A 16307-nucleotide genomic window follows, 5' to 3' on the forward strand; every position below is an offset into this window, starting at 1 on the left:
AAATCAGAGTATTTAACATACCCGTCACCTCAAACATTTACCATTTCTTTGTGCCTGGTAACATTTCAAATCTTTTCTTCTAGCTATTTTGAAATACACAATATGTTAACTATAGTTACCCTACTATGGTATTGAACACCAAACTTATTCCTTCTATATAACCGTATGTTTGTACACATTAATGTGGCCACACCACATTTTCTTTATGCATTTATCCATCGATGGATTGAGATTGATTCCATATCTTGGCGATTGTGACTAGTGCTATTGTTTTCCATAATAGCTATACTGATTTACATTCCCATGAACAGTGTGTCAGAGTTCCATTTTCTACACATTTTCTTCACCAGCATTTGTTATTTATTTATTTATTTTTTTGGATAGTAGTCGTTTTAACTGGAGTAAGGTGATATCTCATTGTAGTTTTGATTTGCATTTCCTTGATGATTAGTGATGTTGAACATTTTTTGATATACCTGTTGTTTATTTGTATGTCTTCTTTTGAGAAATTTCTATTCATATCCTGTGCCCAGTTTTTAATGAGATTTTTTTTTTTTTAAGTTTTTTTGGGCTGTAAGTTTAATGCAAAATAATCCTCTCCAATTTTACTGAGGTGGCTGACCACGTCCACAACCAAATCCGCCTCTAAACTGGAATTCGGTTGCTGACCCATTCCCAGTCTCAGCCTTCTTGTTGGCATCAGAGGGCACAGCAATCCGCCTGTAGGTATCTCTGTTGGCTTCCCCTCTTGTGAGTTTTGCAGGTCACTCACCCTTTAGACTGAGGCCTGCCAGTCTCTGGATGGCTGTGGCGTAGGGTGGCAGGCACAATCTCCGGGGCAGATGAAGGTAATCACGGAGATACTGGATGCCCTCATCCGTAAGGTACCAGTAGAAATGTCTCCAGGCAAACTGTTCCTTCACGTAGCCTCGGGACTTGGGAGACTGCATGGCCTTCAGGACATGAAGGTTGGGCACATCCTTGTCTGCCAGTTCCAGGTGCTTAGGCATATGGACATCTTTCTTGGCCACCATGACTCCCTCCTTAAAAAGGAGTTCATACCCAGCACTTTGGGAGGCCGAGACGGGTGGATCACGAGGTCAGGAGATCGAGACCACCCTGGCTAACACGGTGAAACCCCGTCTCTACTAAAAAGTACAAAAAACTAGCCGGGCGAGGTGGCGGGCGCCTGTAGTCCCGGCTACTCGGGAGGCTGAGGCAGGAGAATGGCGTGAACCCGGGAGGCAGAGCTTGCAGTGAGCAGAGAGATCCGGCCACTGTACTCCAGCCTGGGCGACAGAGCGAGACTCCGTTTCAAAAAAAAAAAGGAGTTCATAAATGGGAATCCAGTTCTTCTTAGGCATCAACATCTCGGCAGCTGTAGGGTCCGGATCCGGGTCTGGGGCTGGAAAACTTCTTTCCTTTCCTTTCCTTTCCTCTTTCCTTTCCTTTTTCCTCCTTTCCTTTCCTTCCCTTCCGGGTCTGGGGTTGGAAAGCTACCTCTCCTCTCATCCCCTCTCCTCCCCTCTCCTTCCCTTCCCTCCCCTCCCCTCTCCTCTCCCTCTCTCTCTCTCCCTCCTTCCCTCCCTCTCTCTCTCCCCCTCTCCCCCTCTCTTTCTCTTCCCCGTCCCCTACTCTCTCTTTCTCTTTCTCCTTCCTTCCTTCCTTCCTTCCTTCTTTTTTTTGGCTGTTGTTTGAATTTCTTGTATATTGTGGATACTAGGCCCTAACTAAATGAATAATTTGCAAATATTTTCTCCCATTCTGCAGGTTGTTACTTCACTCTGTTGATTGTTTCCTTTGCTGAGCAAATAAAGCCTTTTAGTTTAAGATAGTCCCATTTGTCTATTTTTGTTTTTGTTGCCTGTGCTTTTGGGGTCTTAGCCACAAAATCTTGGCCTAAACAATGTCCTGAAGCATTTCCCCTGTGTTTTCTTCTGGTACTTTTATAGTTTCAGGTCTTACATTTAAGTCTTTATTCTGTTTTGATTTGATTTTTGTATATGGTGAGAGATAGGAATCTAATCTTATTCTTTTGCATGTGGATGGCAAGTTTTCACAGCACCATATTTTATTTTATTTTATTTTAGTGCATCATACTATATTTGATTTATTGACATTACTTAAGTGATTTATTGGATAAAGGTCAAACCTTTAGTTTTTTTATTAAGCACCTTGCACAGTACAAACTGTCATGAATAATATCTGTACAACTTAACAGTTTCAATAGCTGTTCAGATACAAACTGATTTCAAACAGATAATTGGCAAACATAATTAAAGTCACAGTTAGACTACGCAAGTGCTATAAAACATTAATATGTCAGTAATTTACAGTGTTCAATTATGGTTGGCAAAATTAAGTTGGAATATGTCTGGGAATTACTATCATAATCCCAGAAAGTCAGAAGTTTTTGGACACCAAAGCATCCTGCTATAAATTAAGTAGGCACAATTCAAATGTTGTATGCACATTCAAAGGCCATGATCTCTCGAGGAATTTGTATATTAAACATGTAAAACAACAAAAAATATATTCATTCAGAAAGAATTGCCTTCTCCCCTCCCCCATTACTTCCCCTGGGCTCTCCTAACCTATTTGATATTAAAGCTGTAAGATAAGGCATGAATAAAGTTAAATCACTTTCACATCCACATTAGAAATGAAGGCTTAGTTTTTACATTTTGAGACTCAACTTTTCAAAAGCAGAAATTAATTTAGTAAAATGTGAGAGGAAAAGATGTACTTTTAAAATAAGGAGAATACAAAATGAAAAAGCAAAGCCAACCCAACAACCAAATCACATACATACACATTGATCTCACCTGTTTTCAATGCAAAGGACGAAGTAGAGCCCAAAGACCTTCCAAGTAGTAGTAGACCAGCTCCATTTACTGAACAGAGTGTCCTGTCCCTAATGTATGTTCTTGTGCCTTTGTCAAAAAAATCAGTTGGCTGTAAATGTGGACTTATTTCTAGGTTCTCTGTTCTGGTCCGTGTGTCTGTTTTTATATAAATACTATGACGTTTGCTTCCTATGGCTTTGTAGTATATTTTGAATATACTACAGGTGGTGTGACGGGCCTCCAACTTTATTCTTTCTGCTCAATATTGCTTTGGCTATTTGGGGTCTTTTGTGGTTCCATACCAATTTTAGGATTGTTTTCTCTGTTTCTGTGATGGCTGTCATTGGCATTTTGGTAGCAGTTACATTGAATCTATATATTGCTTTGGGTAGTATGGCTATTTTAAAAATATAATTCTTCCATTCCTTGCAGATGGGATATTTTTTCCATGTGTTTCTGTCATCTTCAATTTCTTTCAATAATATTTTGCAGTTTTCCTTAGATATCTTTCACTCCTCGGGTTAAATTCATTCCTAGGTATTTTATTTTTTTGTAGCTATTATACGTGGGATTGCTTTCTTGATTTCTTTTTCAGCTACCTTGTTGTTGGTGTATAGAAATGCTTCTGACTTTTGCATGTTGACTGATTTTGTATCTTGCAACTTTACTGTGTTGATCAGTTCTGTAAGTTTTTGGTGAAGTCTCTACATTTTTCTAGTTGTAAGATCATATAATCTTCAAAGAGGGAGCAATTAGACTTCCTCTTTTCTAATTTGGAAAACCTTTATTTCTTTCTCTTGCCTGATTGCGTTAGACAGAACTTCTAGTACTGTGTTGAATAGGAGTGGTGAAAGAGAGCATATTTGTTTTGTTCCAGTTCTTGGAAGAAATGCATTCAGCTTCTCCCCATTCAGTATAATGTTAGCTATGGGTTTGTCATATATGGCCTTTGTTATGTGGAAATATGTTCCTTCTATGCCTAATTTGTTTTCAGTATTTATTATGAAGGGATACTGAATTTTATCAAAGGCTTTTTCTGCATCTATGGAGATGATCATACTTTTTTTGTTTTTTATTCTGTTGATGTGATGTATCACATTTATTGATTAGCATATGTTTTATGCAGCAGGAGCTCCTGGGCTCACGATAGAATGATGGAATTTTAGATCACATGGAATTTTAAACATAATTACATGTTATAATCCTTTCAGCCTAGTAGGAGATAATTATGAGAAAGATTAGATCAGTTATGAACAAAACAAAGAAACCATAATTTTCTCTGCAATTTGGCTATGATTTAAACAATATACAATTTTCTGTGTAGAAAATGAAACATATTTGCTCCTATGGTAACATAAAAAAACCCCACCTCTCAGATCTTATAAAACTCATACTCATTTATGAAACTACTGAAGATTGGTAGTTGCAAGAAAAGTCCAGAAGGTCTGATTTTCAGAGAGGAGGGCCCTTTATGAGTGACCTTTTAGCAGTGGCAGTTTGTGGAGGCAAAGGTGGAGAAGAAAGCCTGCCAAAGACTGAGATAGATGAGCTATTGGCACTTTTGGTGGCCAGGCAGGGACATTGGAGTCTAGAAGATTCCCAAATGCAGCAATAATATACTTAACTCAGAAATTGCTTTCTGGCGTCCCATTCCCATTTTACAGAGAACAGGGTGGGGCTAAAAAGCAGAAACAACTTTCCACGTATTCTTGTGGTGGCTAGGAACAGAGTTCTGCTCCTACTGATTCAAAATGTAAAACTCAGGTCCAAGACACACTAGGCTCCAGGATTAAACATTGACAAGATCAAAGAAATTAGTCTTTGGAGGCCGGGCGTGGTGGCTCATGCCTGTAATCCCAGCACTTAGGGAGGTGAGGTGGGTGGATAACAAGGTCAGGAGTTCAAGACCAGCCTCACCAATATGGTGAAACCCCATCTCTACCAAAAAATACAAAAATTACCCAGGTGTGGTAGCGGGCATCTGTAATCCCAGCTACTCAGGAGGCTGAGGCAGAAAATCGCTTGAACCTGGGAGGCGGAGGTTACAGTGAGCTGAGATCCCACCATTGCACTCTAGCCTGGGCACTAAGAGCGAAACTCCGTCTAAAAACAAACAAACAAACAAACAAAAAACTAGGCTTTGGTAGAATCAGCTGTGGCATCAGGAGGAAAGCCTAACCAGTGATGAATTCAATCTTAAAAATTGCTGCTTAGTTCAAGATTAACCTGATATTCAGTGAAATGTGAATAATCACTTTCCTACTGTAGCAGCCACACATAGAAGAGATTGTGCATGCCTGGAAATAAAAACAAAGCAAAAGAGTTGCATAACTCAGTCTTCACTGTTATCCATATACTACGTTCAGTATATCATAAAACATGACCACAGATGTAAATACTGTGTTCAGTATGCCATAAAACATGACCACAGACGTAAAAAAAACAGGACCCATAAAAAAATCAACAAATCAAAAGAAACAAATTCACAGATAACCCAGACATTGGAACTGGCAGAAAAGGATTTTTAAAACTAGTATTATAAATATATATGGGAAATTATAAGTAAAAGATGAAATGAATGGATGAATATATGAAGAATCTTATAAAATAAATAAAAATTGAAAAAATAAACTCATCGAATGAATTCTGAAAAACAAAAACATACCTGGTGGCCTTAACAGCAGAACAAGCAAAGCAGAAGGAAGAGTCAATTGTCTTGAAGAAAGATTAACAGAAATTATTCAAAATAAAATATAGAGAAAAAATACTGAAATATTTATAAATCTATACAGTGTCTACAACTTTTTAAAATAATAATTAGACTGGTACAGAAATAATCTTTTAAGAAATTATGACCAAATTTTCCCCAAATTGAAAAATATTAATTTATAAGTTCAGAAATCCTAGTGAATTTCAAACAGAATAAACACAAAGAAACTATGCCATGGCATGTCATAGTCAAACTACTGACCAAGCAAAGCATAGAGAAACTTTTCAGCATAGATAAGCTGCTGAAAACCCATGATAACAAGACAATTTTAAAAACAACCATGAAAAAAGACATAGCGCATCCAAGGGAACAATGGGAAGAATGGCAGTTGACTTCTTATTAGAAATAGAAGCCAGAGATGAGGGAATAAAACACATCTTTAAAGTGCTAAGAACAAACAATCAAGAAGAAACAATCCATCAACTTAGAATTCTACATCCAGCAAAAATACCCTTTACAAATAAAAGTGAAATAAAGGCATTTTGAAAATAAAAATGAAAGTGCAGGGAATTTGTTGCCTGTAGACCTACTAAGAAATGCTAAAAGAAGTCTCTCAGGATGAAGAGAAGTAACACAAGTTATAAATTCAGATATAAAAGAAGGATGGAAAAGAATTGAAAATAGTAAATAAGTGGAATATTTTATAATAAATTAATCAGTTCACAAAGAAGAAATAAAAATTATAAATGTCAAGGCACTTAATAATATTTCAAAATTAATGATAAGATTAATAGAAACAAAGTAAAAATTAAATCACAAACATGGTTGGAGATTTTTAACACACCTTCTTTCAGCAACTGATAGATTGAACAAAAGTCAATAAAGATATAGAAGATTTCAACAATACTACCAATCAATATGGCCTGATATACACCTATTGAACATTACATTTGATAACTTCTGAATATATCTGTTTTTTCCTGCACACATAGAACATTTACCAAAGTAGACCACATGCTGAGTCATAAAAATGTCTATATAAATATGAAAGGACTGAAATCACTGAGTATGTTCTCTGATCACAGTGGAATTGAATTTAGAATCAATAACAATAAGAAATCTAAAAAATACCCAAATATTTAAAAATTAAGCAACACAATTCTAAATATTTCATGGGTTAGTAAAGAATTCAAAAAAGAAATTAGAAAACATTTTTAAATAAATGATAATAAAGACACAACATATCAAATTATATGAGATACTTTAAACATGGTGCAAACAGGAACTTCAGAGCTTCAAATATTCATGTTATACAACAACAAGAAGGAATGTTTAATATCAGTGAGCTAACCTTACAAAGCAAGAACAAAAAGAACAAAGTAAACCCAACATAAATAGGAGATAATAATAAAGATAAACAAGAAATCAATAAAACAGAAAACAAACAATAGAGAAAATCAATAACGCCAAATGTTTAGTTTTGAGATTAATAAAATTGATAGCTTCCTAGCAAGAATGATCAAGAAAAAAGAGAAAAATAACAAATTGCCAATATAATAATAAAAAAAGAATATTACCACAAATCCTATTATTAAAGAGATAAGTTGAAAATTTAATGAAACAATTTATACCAATATATTTGAAAATGTACTTTTAAATGAAAAAATTCCTTAATGAACTCAATTCACTAAAAGTGAGACAGAAAGAACATTTGAATAGCTCTATGATGATAATAATTTGCTATTAAAATAACAAATAAATAGTAAATAAATAAGATAAAGTAAAAATAAAATAATAAATAACAAAAATTAACATATTTTGTTTTAAAAACTCCTCTCATAAAGAAAAATCATAATCCAGAAGGCTTAGTGAATTCTGTCAAACATTTAAAGAAGACAAAAAAATCAATCAATCTTGAAATCTTACTTTAGGTAGATAGCATATTCCTAATACTGAAACTTTATAAACAAATTACAAGAAAAGAAAATTCAAAATAATATTACTCATACAGTTAAACACAAATATCTTTCAATAGTTTAATAAAATCTAGCAATATATAAAAGGTTATTAAATCATGATTATGTGGGGTCTATCATAGAAAAGAAAGATTGGCTTAATATTTGAAAATTAAAGTGTAATTAATCTCAATAATTCACCTATACTTTATTCCTATATTCTCCTATATTTTGTTCCTACATAATTCCTATATTCAAAATATAGGAGAATGTAGAGAATTATAGAAAAATAATCATATGCTTACTTGAACAGATAAACAGAAGTTTTGAAACATTCAACATCTGTTTATGACAAAAAGCTACTAGTAAATTAGAAATAAAAAGGAATTTCCTCAATTTGACAAAAAGCAACAACAAAAAGTTATAGCTAATATAACACTTAATGGTGACATTATACACTTTTCTTATCTTGGGAACAAGGCAAGAATGTGCTCTGCATGTCTATTCAGCACTGTCCTGGATGTCCCAATCTCATTAGTTAAGAATTAATTAGGCAAAGGCAAGAAGTTAAAGTCATAAACTGGAAAATAATAAGTCTACTACATTTATTTGTAGGTGACATAATCATTCTCTATACAACAAAGAACATTTAATTCCATTCTATGCTTTTAACTCGGTCCCTAGCCTGCATAGTTAGTATACAATTTGCAAAGTTGGTAAGAGAACCAAATTAGCAATATGGCAAACCAATTCAGGACAAAGGACAATCATAGAAATTTGATTAGAAATGCATTAATGAGTTAACAAGCTACCTTCGCTTTATCTAAAACTTTAAATAAATATGAATAGCAGCAAAACCAACACAAACTATGATTTATAATGGATTATAATGGATAAAATGGCATATACAAGCATTTAAATCAATTTGGAAATCTGGAAAAATTGAATTTTTAAGAAATAATGGGTACAAAAGAAAACTCACAAATGCAAACCCTTTGTATAGGTGAAATTCATATTTGATTCACCAATTTTTTTTCACCATGAATAATTTTTTTCATATGAAAAAGAGTTGATGCTAATGAATATACTTTTAACACAACAAAGATAAAATGAGAAAAACAGAAATTATTTAATTGTGGTTTTCGAATAATAGAATTAACTTGGCTTAATGGAATTATTTGGTATACTTTAATTCGGAGATTTAAGTAAACAGTAACTCCAGGAGGCTAGATAAATTAGGATTTTTAGATTACAAATGCAATATGGAGATCTCATTTAACAATGACTGTAACTTTGAGATAAAATATGGGGGAAGTAGCCCAGTGGCAGCTGAAATCCTTCGTATACAGTTAAGGTCTTATCTACAAAGCTCCCCACATCAATATAGTTTACTTACAAGCACCACATTGAGTTTGTCTGCCCTTCTGAAAGTGGTGAGTTAAGATAAGGGTCCCAACAGATGAATAGCTGTTACTGCAGGTGAGTGTTCTACATCAGGCACGGGATTTTCAACTCATAATAGAGTGAAGTTGAGCCACATAAAATGTTACGAAGATTTTCCCTTGAAACCATTAAAGAGCTGTAACATGATGCTTGTGAATGTCACCACTAGGTGGCGCTGAAAGTTAAACAGTTATTGAACAGGCTGTGGTGTATTGAAGTTTTCCTAGGGAAAACAATTTGATTTTTTATTTTGTGTCTATATATTTTTTGTTTGACCTTAAAACATCATAGTAGCAGACATCTCTTGTACCTTGCCTTACACCTCAGCCCATTTGTTTTCCTCCAGCCCTTGGTGAAGCGCTTGGTTACAGAACCTCAGCTCAGCTCACTGCATATCCCCTGCTTTTTTGCACTAAGTCTTTATTCACAATGTGGTTGGGACACCTGTGAGAAGCTACTTAGCATTTATGAATGCTAAAAACCGCGAGTGTGGGGGAATTAAGACCCAATGGGCAATCCGTGACTATTATGAGACGGGAGTCAGGGCTTTGTGTTCCTCTCATATCCCTCAGGTGTACAATTCTAAGGCAAGATCTTCATTGCTCATGAGAGGATTGCAGTGAGGTCAGATCCAGTTTTCCATAGTGGCGACCAGCTTGATAACACCACTCTACTGAGTGGAATTTTGTAGTATGTGTGGACAGCTTTGTATTTGTCAACAGAGTCAAGGGAAGTCCTATGCAGTCTTTGTGTACGTAAGTGCCCCTTTTCTAGTACATTGTTTTACAAATTACAGTCACCACAGCCTCCCCAAACTCCCTCTCTATCTCCTTAACTCAGCACGCATGTCATGCTCTCTTTGGGACTCTTTGTCCTCCGACATAGTCGTCTGGAAAGTGCATCTATGCATTAAACTACAGCTGTCACATGGCTGTTTTTGTTTGTTTCTATTCGCTAATGGATCATGGTCTTACACTGACTATTAGTTAACATCTGAAAACAGTTTTTTTTTTTTTTTTTTTTTTTTTTTGGTCATTTCCTAGTTGTTTATAGTGGGAAGTTAAGTCCAGGTCTAATTAGTTCATCATGGCTGTTAGCAGAATTCTGCATAAACTCTACAAGAGTAATTGGTGGCCAAAAAATCCTTTCTTTTAAAAAGCAACTATTTTTATCTTTTCTGTAGCTTTTAAATTCTCTTTTTTCTTAGCCATGTGATACTAAACTCTTGTGGTTTGAGTCTTTAAAGATATTTATATATATCTTTTTTTGTCCTCTCAATTAAGGGGAAATATGCCATTGGGCTTTATGATGGCTTCAGTGATTGTTGTGCTCATGCATCCAAAGAAATGTGAATTTCTCATCCCTGTCCAGTGATGGATATTTATATACAGGCAACTGCTATTTCATTGTGGATGAAGATTGGAATTCATATGTGAAAAGGAAAGCGAATGAAGAAGGTAGAAAGTGAGAGGGAGAGGGAGAGAGAAGGTGTAGTGGAAGAATTCAGAATTTGTGTGACCAAACATATTGAACTATGGTTCTTCACCTTTCATATGAGAATTTGTTGGTAGAGTAGGGGCAAAGAAAGAGAAATCTGCTGTACTAGCTAAGACATATATTCCATTAAGAATAACATTTTGGTCCTTGTAAATTCATACATTTTTATATTCTTGTATATTTTCATTTGGTTTTTCCTTTCTAGTTTTTCTGTAACTCTCATTAAATATCCTCACATTTTATCTTATTTTATTTCAATAGTTTTTGGGTAATAGGTGGTTTTTGGTTACATGAATAAATTCTTAAATGGTGATTTCTGAGATTTTGGTGCACCTGTCACCTGAACAGTGTACACTGTACTCATTGTGTAGTCTTTTATCCCTCACCCTGCTCCCACCCTTCCCCTCAAGTCCCCAAAGTCCATCATATCATTCTAACGCCTTTTCATCCTCATAGTTTAGCTCCCACTTATAAGTGAGAACACACAATATTTGGTTTTTCATTCCTGAGTTACTTCACTTAGAATAATGGCCTCCAACGCCATCAAGGTTAGTGCAAAGGCCATTATATCATTTTATTTTATGACTGAGTAGTACTCCATGGTGCATATATACCACATTTTCTTTATCTACTCATTGGTTGATGGGTATTTAGGTTGATTCCATGTTTTTTCAATTGAGAATTGTGCTGCTATAAACCTGTGCAAGTATGTGTCTTTTTCCCCTAATGATTTCTTTCCCTTGGGGCAGATACCCAGTAGTGGGATTGCTGGATTGAATGGTATTTCCACTTTTAGTTCTTTAAGAAATCTCCATACTGTTCTCCATAGTGGTTGTACTAACTTACATTCCCCCAAGCAGTGTAAAAGTGTACCCTTTTCAGCACATCCATGCTGACATCTGATTTTTTTTTTAATTTTAAAATTATGGTCATTCTTGCAGGAGTAAGGTGGTATCTTATTGCGGTTTTAATTTGCATTTCCCTGATCATTGGTGATGTTGAGTATTTTTTTCATGTGTTTATTGGCTGTTTTTATATCTTCTTCTGATAATTGTCTATTCATGTCCATCGCCCACTTTTTGATGGGATTATTTGTTTTCTTTCTTGATTTGTTTGCATTCTTTGTAGATTCTGGGTGTTAGTCCTTTGTCAGATGCATAATCCATGGATATTTTCTCCCACTTTGTGGGTTGTCTGTTTACTCTGCTGATCATTTCTTTTGTTGTGCAGAAGCTTTTTAGCTTAAGTATATCCCTTCTATTTATTATTGTTTTTGTTGCATTTGATTTTAGCTTCTTAGTCATGAATTCTTTGCTTAAGCCAATGTCTGATTTTATCGTTTAGAGTTTTTCTGATTTTATCTTATAGAGTTTTTATGGTTTCAGGTCTTCTATTTAAGACTTTGATCCATCTTGAGTTGATTTTTGTATAAGGTGAGAGATGGGGATCCAATTTTATTCTTCTACATGTGGTTTGCCAGGTATTCTAGCACCATTTCTTCAATAGGGTGTCCTTTCCCTGCTTTATGTTTTTGTATGCTTTGTCGAAGATCAGTTGGTAGTATTTGGCTTTATTTCTGGGTTCTCTATTCTGTGCCATCAGTCTACATGCCTATTTTTATACTGGTACCATGCTGTTTTGGTAACTATAGATGTAGTCTTGTAGTATAATTTGAAGTCAGGTAACGTGATGGCCCCAAATTTGTTCTTTTTGCTTGGTATTGCTTTTTTTCTATGCAGGCTCATTTTTAGTTCCATATGAATTTTAGGATTTTTTTTTCTAGTTCTGTGAAGAGTGATGATGGTACTTTGATGGGAATTGCACTGAGTCTGTAGATTCCTTTTGGCAGCATGGTCATTTTCACAATATTGATTCTACCCATTCATGAGCCTGGGATGTGTTACCATTTGTCTGTGTCATTTGTGATTTCTTTCAGCAGTGTTTTGTAGTCTTCCTTGCAGAGATCTTTCACCTCCTTTGCTAAACATATTTCTAAGTATTTTATTTTTTTGTAGCTGATGTAAAAGTGATTGAATTTTTTATTTGGTTCTCAGCTTGGTCATTGTTGGTATATAACAGTGCTACTGATTTGTGTACAATGATTTTGTATTCTGAGACTATAGTGTATTCATTTATCAAATCTAGAAGCTTTTTGGGTGAGTCTTTAGGATTTTCTAGGTCTATGATCATATAATTGGTGAGCAGTGACAGTTTGACTTCCTCTTTCTGTTTTGGATGCCCTTTATTTCTTTCTCTCATGTGATTGCTCTGGCTAGGACTTTCAGTACTATGTTGAATAGAAGTGGTGAAAGTGGGCATCCTTGTCTTGTTCCAGTTCTCAAGGGGAATGCTTTCAACTTTTCCCCATTCAGTATGATGTTGGCTGTGGGCTTGTCATAGATGGCTTTTATTACTTTATGTCCCTTACATGTCACTTTTGTCAAGGGTTTTCCATCATAAAGGGATGCTGGATTTTGTCAAATGCTTTTTCTGCATCTATTGAGGTGATTGTACGATTTTTGTTTTTAATTTTGTTTATGTGATGTATGACATTTATCCTCAAATTTTTGATGAGCTGATTTTGGCTCTGCCTCTGAGTGGCTAGCAACATGTTACTTATGGAAAATCATTTTGATAACCTTTTGATGGCAGTGGAGGGTTGCCTGGAGTGGCCACTGCCATCATGCCAGCTGCAGTGGGGAGGCATGATTGGTGGCAGCAAGAGCGGCTGCAGGAGCAGCAATTACGGTGGTGGGTTCCCTGTGCCTGTATCCCAGTGATGGCCGACTGTGCCACCCTCATCCTTGTGCAACCAGGCGGTACCTGCTCCCAGGCCCGGAGGCTCTACCACTCTGGATCCTGGCCCCGTGTCACTGCTCTCGCCCACCACTGCTGTGGGGAGGGCATGGGGAGGAGGCAGACAGTTCCTGGGGCCCGCCCCTAGGAGCCTCCCATGAAGCCCTCTGCCCTGGGAACCGCTGCCATGGGACTGGGCAGAGTTACCCACCAGCGGGGGAGCAACGTGGTTGGCTACGAGGAGCAGGCAGAGAGGAGCCCTGAGGTGGAGCTGGGTCTGCAGTGATGTAGCACTCCACAGAGCCGGCAGGAGCCAGCAGCAGGCAACAGCCCTACCCTCCTGGGCATAACTGCAGCGGCCCAAACTGCAGCTGTGGACCCAGGCGTCTCTGCACTCCTGGGGGCCTGGGAAGGTCCCCCAGCCCTTGAAGGCTCAGAAGTACCTGCTCCTTCTGCCTGCATTTTCCCCGATGTAAGTGCCTGCTCTGATCTCAGAGCAATGTGGCTCTGAGCCCAGGCATTGTCACAACCTGGCCAAGGGTGCACATGCTCAGGTCACCCTGACATACCAGCCCCCTGTTGCCTCATCTTCCTCTGGACTTTGGGCTCTGACAAACATGGGAGGGAGGCTAAGGGAGAACTGAGGACAGGCTGGTGCTGGCCTTTGGGTGCCTCTTGGCATAAATAGCCTGGGTCCCATGAATGGCAGCAGGAGGCAGACAGGCTCCTGGGCAGAAGGGGGTAGGTCCCCATTGAAGCCCCACCTTCAAGCAACAGAAGGCCTGAAGCTTGGGGCATGGTCTGCCAGTTCTACAGACCAGAGGGGGAACTCGTGGTGCTATTCCCTGGGCCTGCTCGTGGCCACCCATGGACCAATCAGCATGCACTTCCTTCCCTTTGAGGCCGGTAAAAACCCTGGACTCAGCCAGATTCCGGGAGAGGATGTAGAGATGATGGGGAGATGGCAGGACAGGACGACCAGCTGCAGAGAGGAGCTGCCCACCCCAGGGTCTCCTCTCTGTTGAGAGCTGAGGAGATGATGAGATGACCAGCTGCAGAGATAAACTACCCTCTCTGCTGAGAGCTGGACACTTGTGGGGATGACCTACCCAGCAGAGAGGAGCTACTTTCTCCGCTGGGAGGTGAAAACACCTTTGGCACACACTGGGTATGGAGAGGAGCTGCCCTCCTTTGAGCTGTTCTATTGCTCAATACAGCTCATCTTCATCTTGTTCATCCTCCACTTGTCTGCATACCTCATTCTTCCTGGTTGTAGGACAAAAACTCAGGACCCACCAAATGGCAAGGCTAAAAGAGCTGTAACACAAATGGAGCTGAGACATGACGCTTACTTGCCACATTGTGGGTGACGAGAAGGAGAGAAGAGCTGTGGCTCTTCAGGAGCCCAGACCTGAGAACCTCCCATGCCAGGACTGTGGATTACTTTTTGGGGTCCTGCAGTTCCTGGTGTCTCAAACCTTCTAGGTGCCACTGCATTCCCTGGTGCTAGCCAGGGAAGCTGCTTGTAGTGTGCCTGATCCAGTCACAGCCTTGCAGAAAGCCGGCATCCATGCCAGTACCTGGAGTTGCCCACCCCATGGCAGCAGCTGGTGTGTCTGACTGTGTACAGTGGCTGGATCCCACACTTTCTCATATACCTCTTGTCACTCTGCACCTGGCTCGCCCTTCACAGGTGTGGGATCCAGACTGGTAGTGTGAGCCAAGTGCAGCCTGCTAGACCAAGTGGGTGGAATGAGCCCAGCAATCTCTGAGCAAAAGTTGGACAAAGGTACCACTGGCCACAGAAGATTCCAGCCAGAAAATTGACACCCCAAAGATCCTGTAACACTTTCACCCCTTAAATGGATAAGGATAATCTAGATTTCTGGTTGGGAACATCTCCTTTATCATTTTCTCAAAAGGTATTTCTTAGTTATTGTGTATAAACGAAGTATTCTAGTCATTTATGTTATTGATAGAAGTCTAAAATCTTTTATATGGAATATTTGGAAGCCAATCTCAAGTGATAAAAGCCTATTGGGTCCAGGCTAGTTTGTGGATTCTTGTGAATCTCTTAAGAGCATGAGGTGGTAGAAGGCAGATTGAAGTTTCATGGAAGGAGTCAACTCAAGCACAAAGACCATAGCAGGGCTCATTAGAAAAATATAGGTAGATTCTTTCAGTGTCTAGAACAAGGAGATACCGTAAATGTACATGGACAAGAACCAGATGAATTCTCCATTTGGTGTGATATCCCTCTGTGGATCTTCATAGGCCTACAAATCATTGTTCTGCCAAAGTATATTCTAGTAGGTATATAAAGACTTTATATATACCTAGTAGGTACATAAAAACTTTCAAAGAGGGTATAGGGATGGATAGTTTTAAGGGGATCAATTTCCAAATTTTATACATACTCTTCACCAAAATTGACATGCTTAGGTAATTTTCTTGATGCTTCTAACTTCCCTTGACCCTTTTCATAATTGGTTTCCCATGAGGAAAAGCATATAGCTTATCCCTAAAGATCTTATTCTGGTGTATTGTCAAGGAATGATGCTAAACTTCAGGGGTTCTAAACAAAAGAACAACTTGAAACATTGCTAATGGGGTTGAGAAAGTAATTTCTTCTGTTGGCTAGATAATAAACCCCTTTTCAAATCAATTGGAGTTCCTTTTTTTAATTTAAAAAACTGAAATGAGATCTAAGTGAGTTTTCATCTGTGAAATTATTAAAAATAATTTTTGGTGATACATCATTATGTGAATTTTGAGGTATGACTTAGGTGGAATTCAAGAAATTATGTAACATTGTATTTAAAATGCTTTCATTGCTATATGTTAACTTATGTGAACACGATATCTCTCTGCTTTCCTCCATAAAATTAAAAAATTAGAAAAGAGTTGGTGTCAAACCCTGTCTTATTCTAGCAATAAGTAACATTCATCCATAAATATATGACTAACTGAAAATAATTTCAATATCATTCATCTCATTAAGAGATGTATTTTCAATGCAATACTATTTTATATGTTTAACAATAACATTAAAATTTATGA

At 37.6% G+C, this 16307-nt stretch overlaps 1 protein-coding gene across 1 annotated transcript; it reads right to left on the reverse strand.

The window, feature by feature from the left end:
• Positions 1-357: 357 nt before the first annotated feature.
• Positions 358-14673, reverse strand: LOC126953206 (40S ribosomal protein S10-like). Its single transcript, XM_050788620.1, has 3 exons — positions 14600-14673; positions 14463-14513; positions 358-1068 (listed from the first exon to the last, which is right to left on the reverse strand). Exons 1-3 carry the CDS (start codon positions 14671-14673, stop codon positions 765-767), a joined length of 429 nt encoding a protein of 142 aa, XP_050644577.1. The 3' UTR covers positions 358-764.
• Positions 14674-16307: the final 1634 nt, after the last annotated feature.

Source organism: Macaca thibetana, chromosome 1 (assembly GCF_024542745.1).
Source record: "Macaca thibetana thibetana isolate TM-01 chromosome 1, ASM2454274v1, whole genome shotgun sequence".
Lineage (NCBI taxonomy): Eukaryota > Metazoa > Chordata > Mammalia > Primates > Cercopithecidae > Macaca > Macaca thibetana.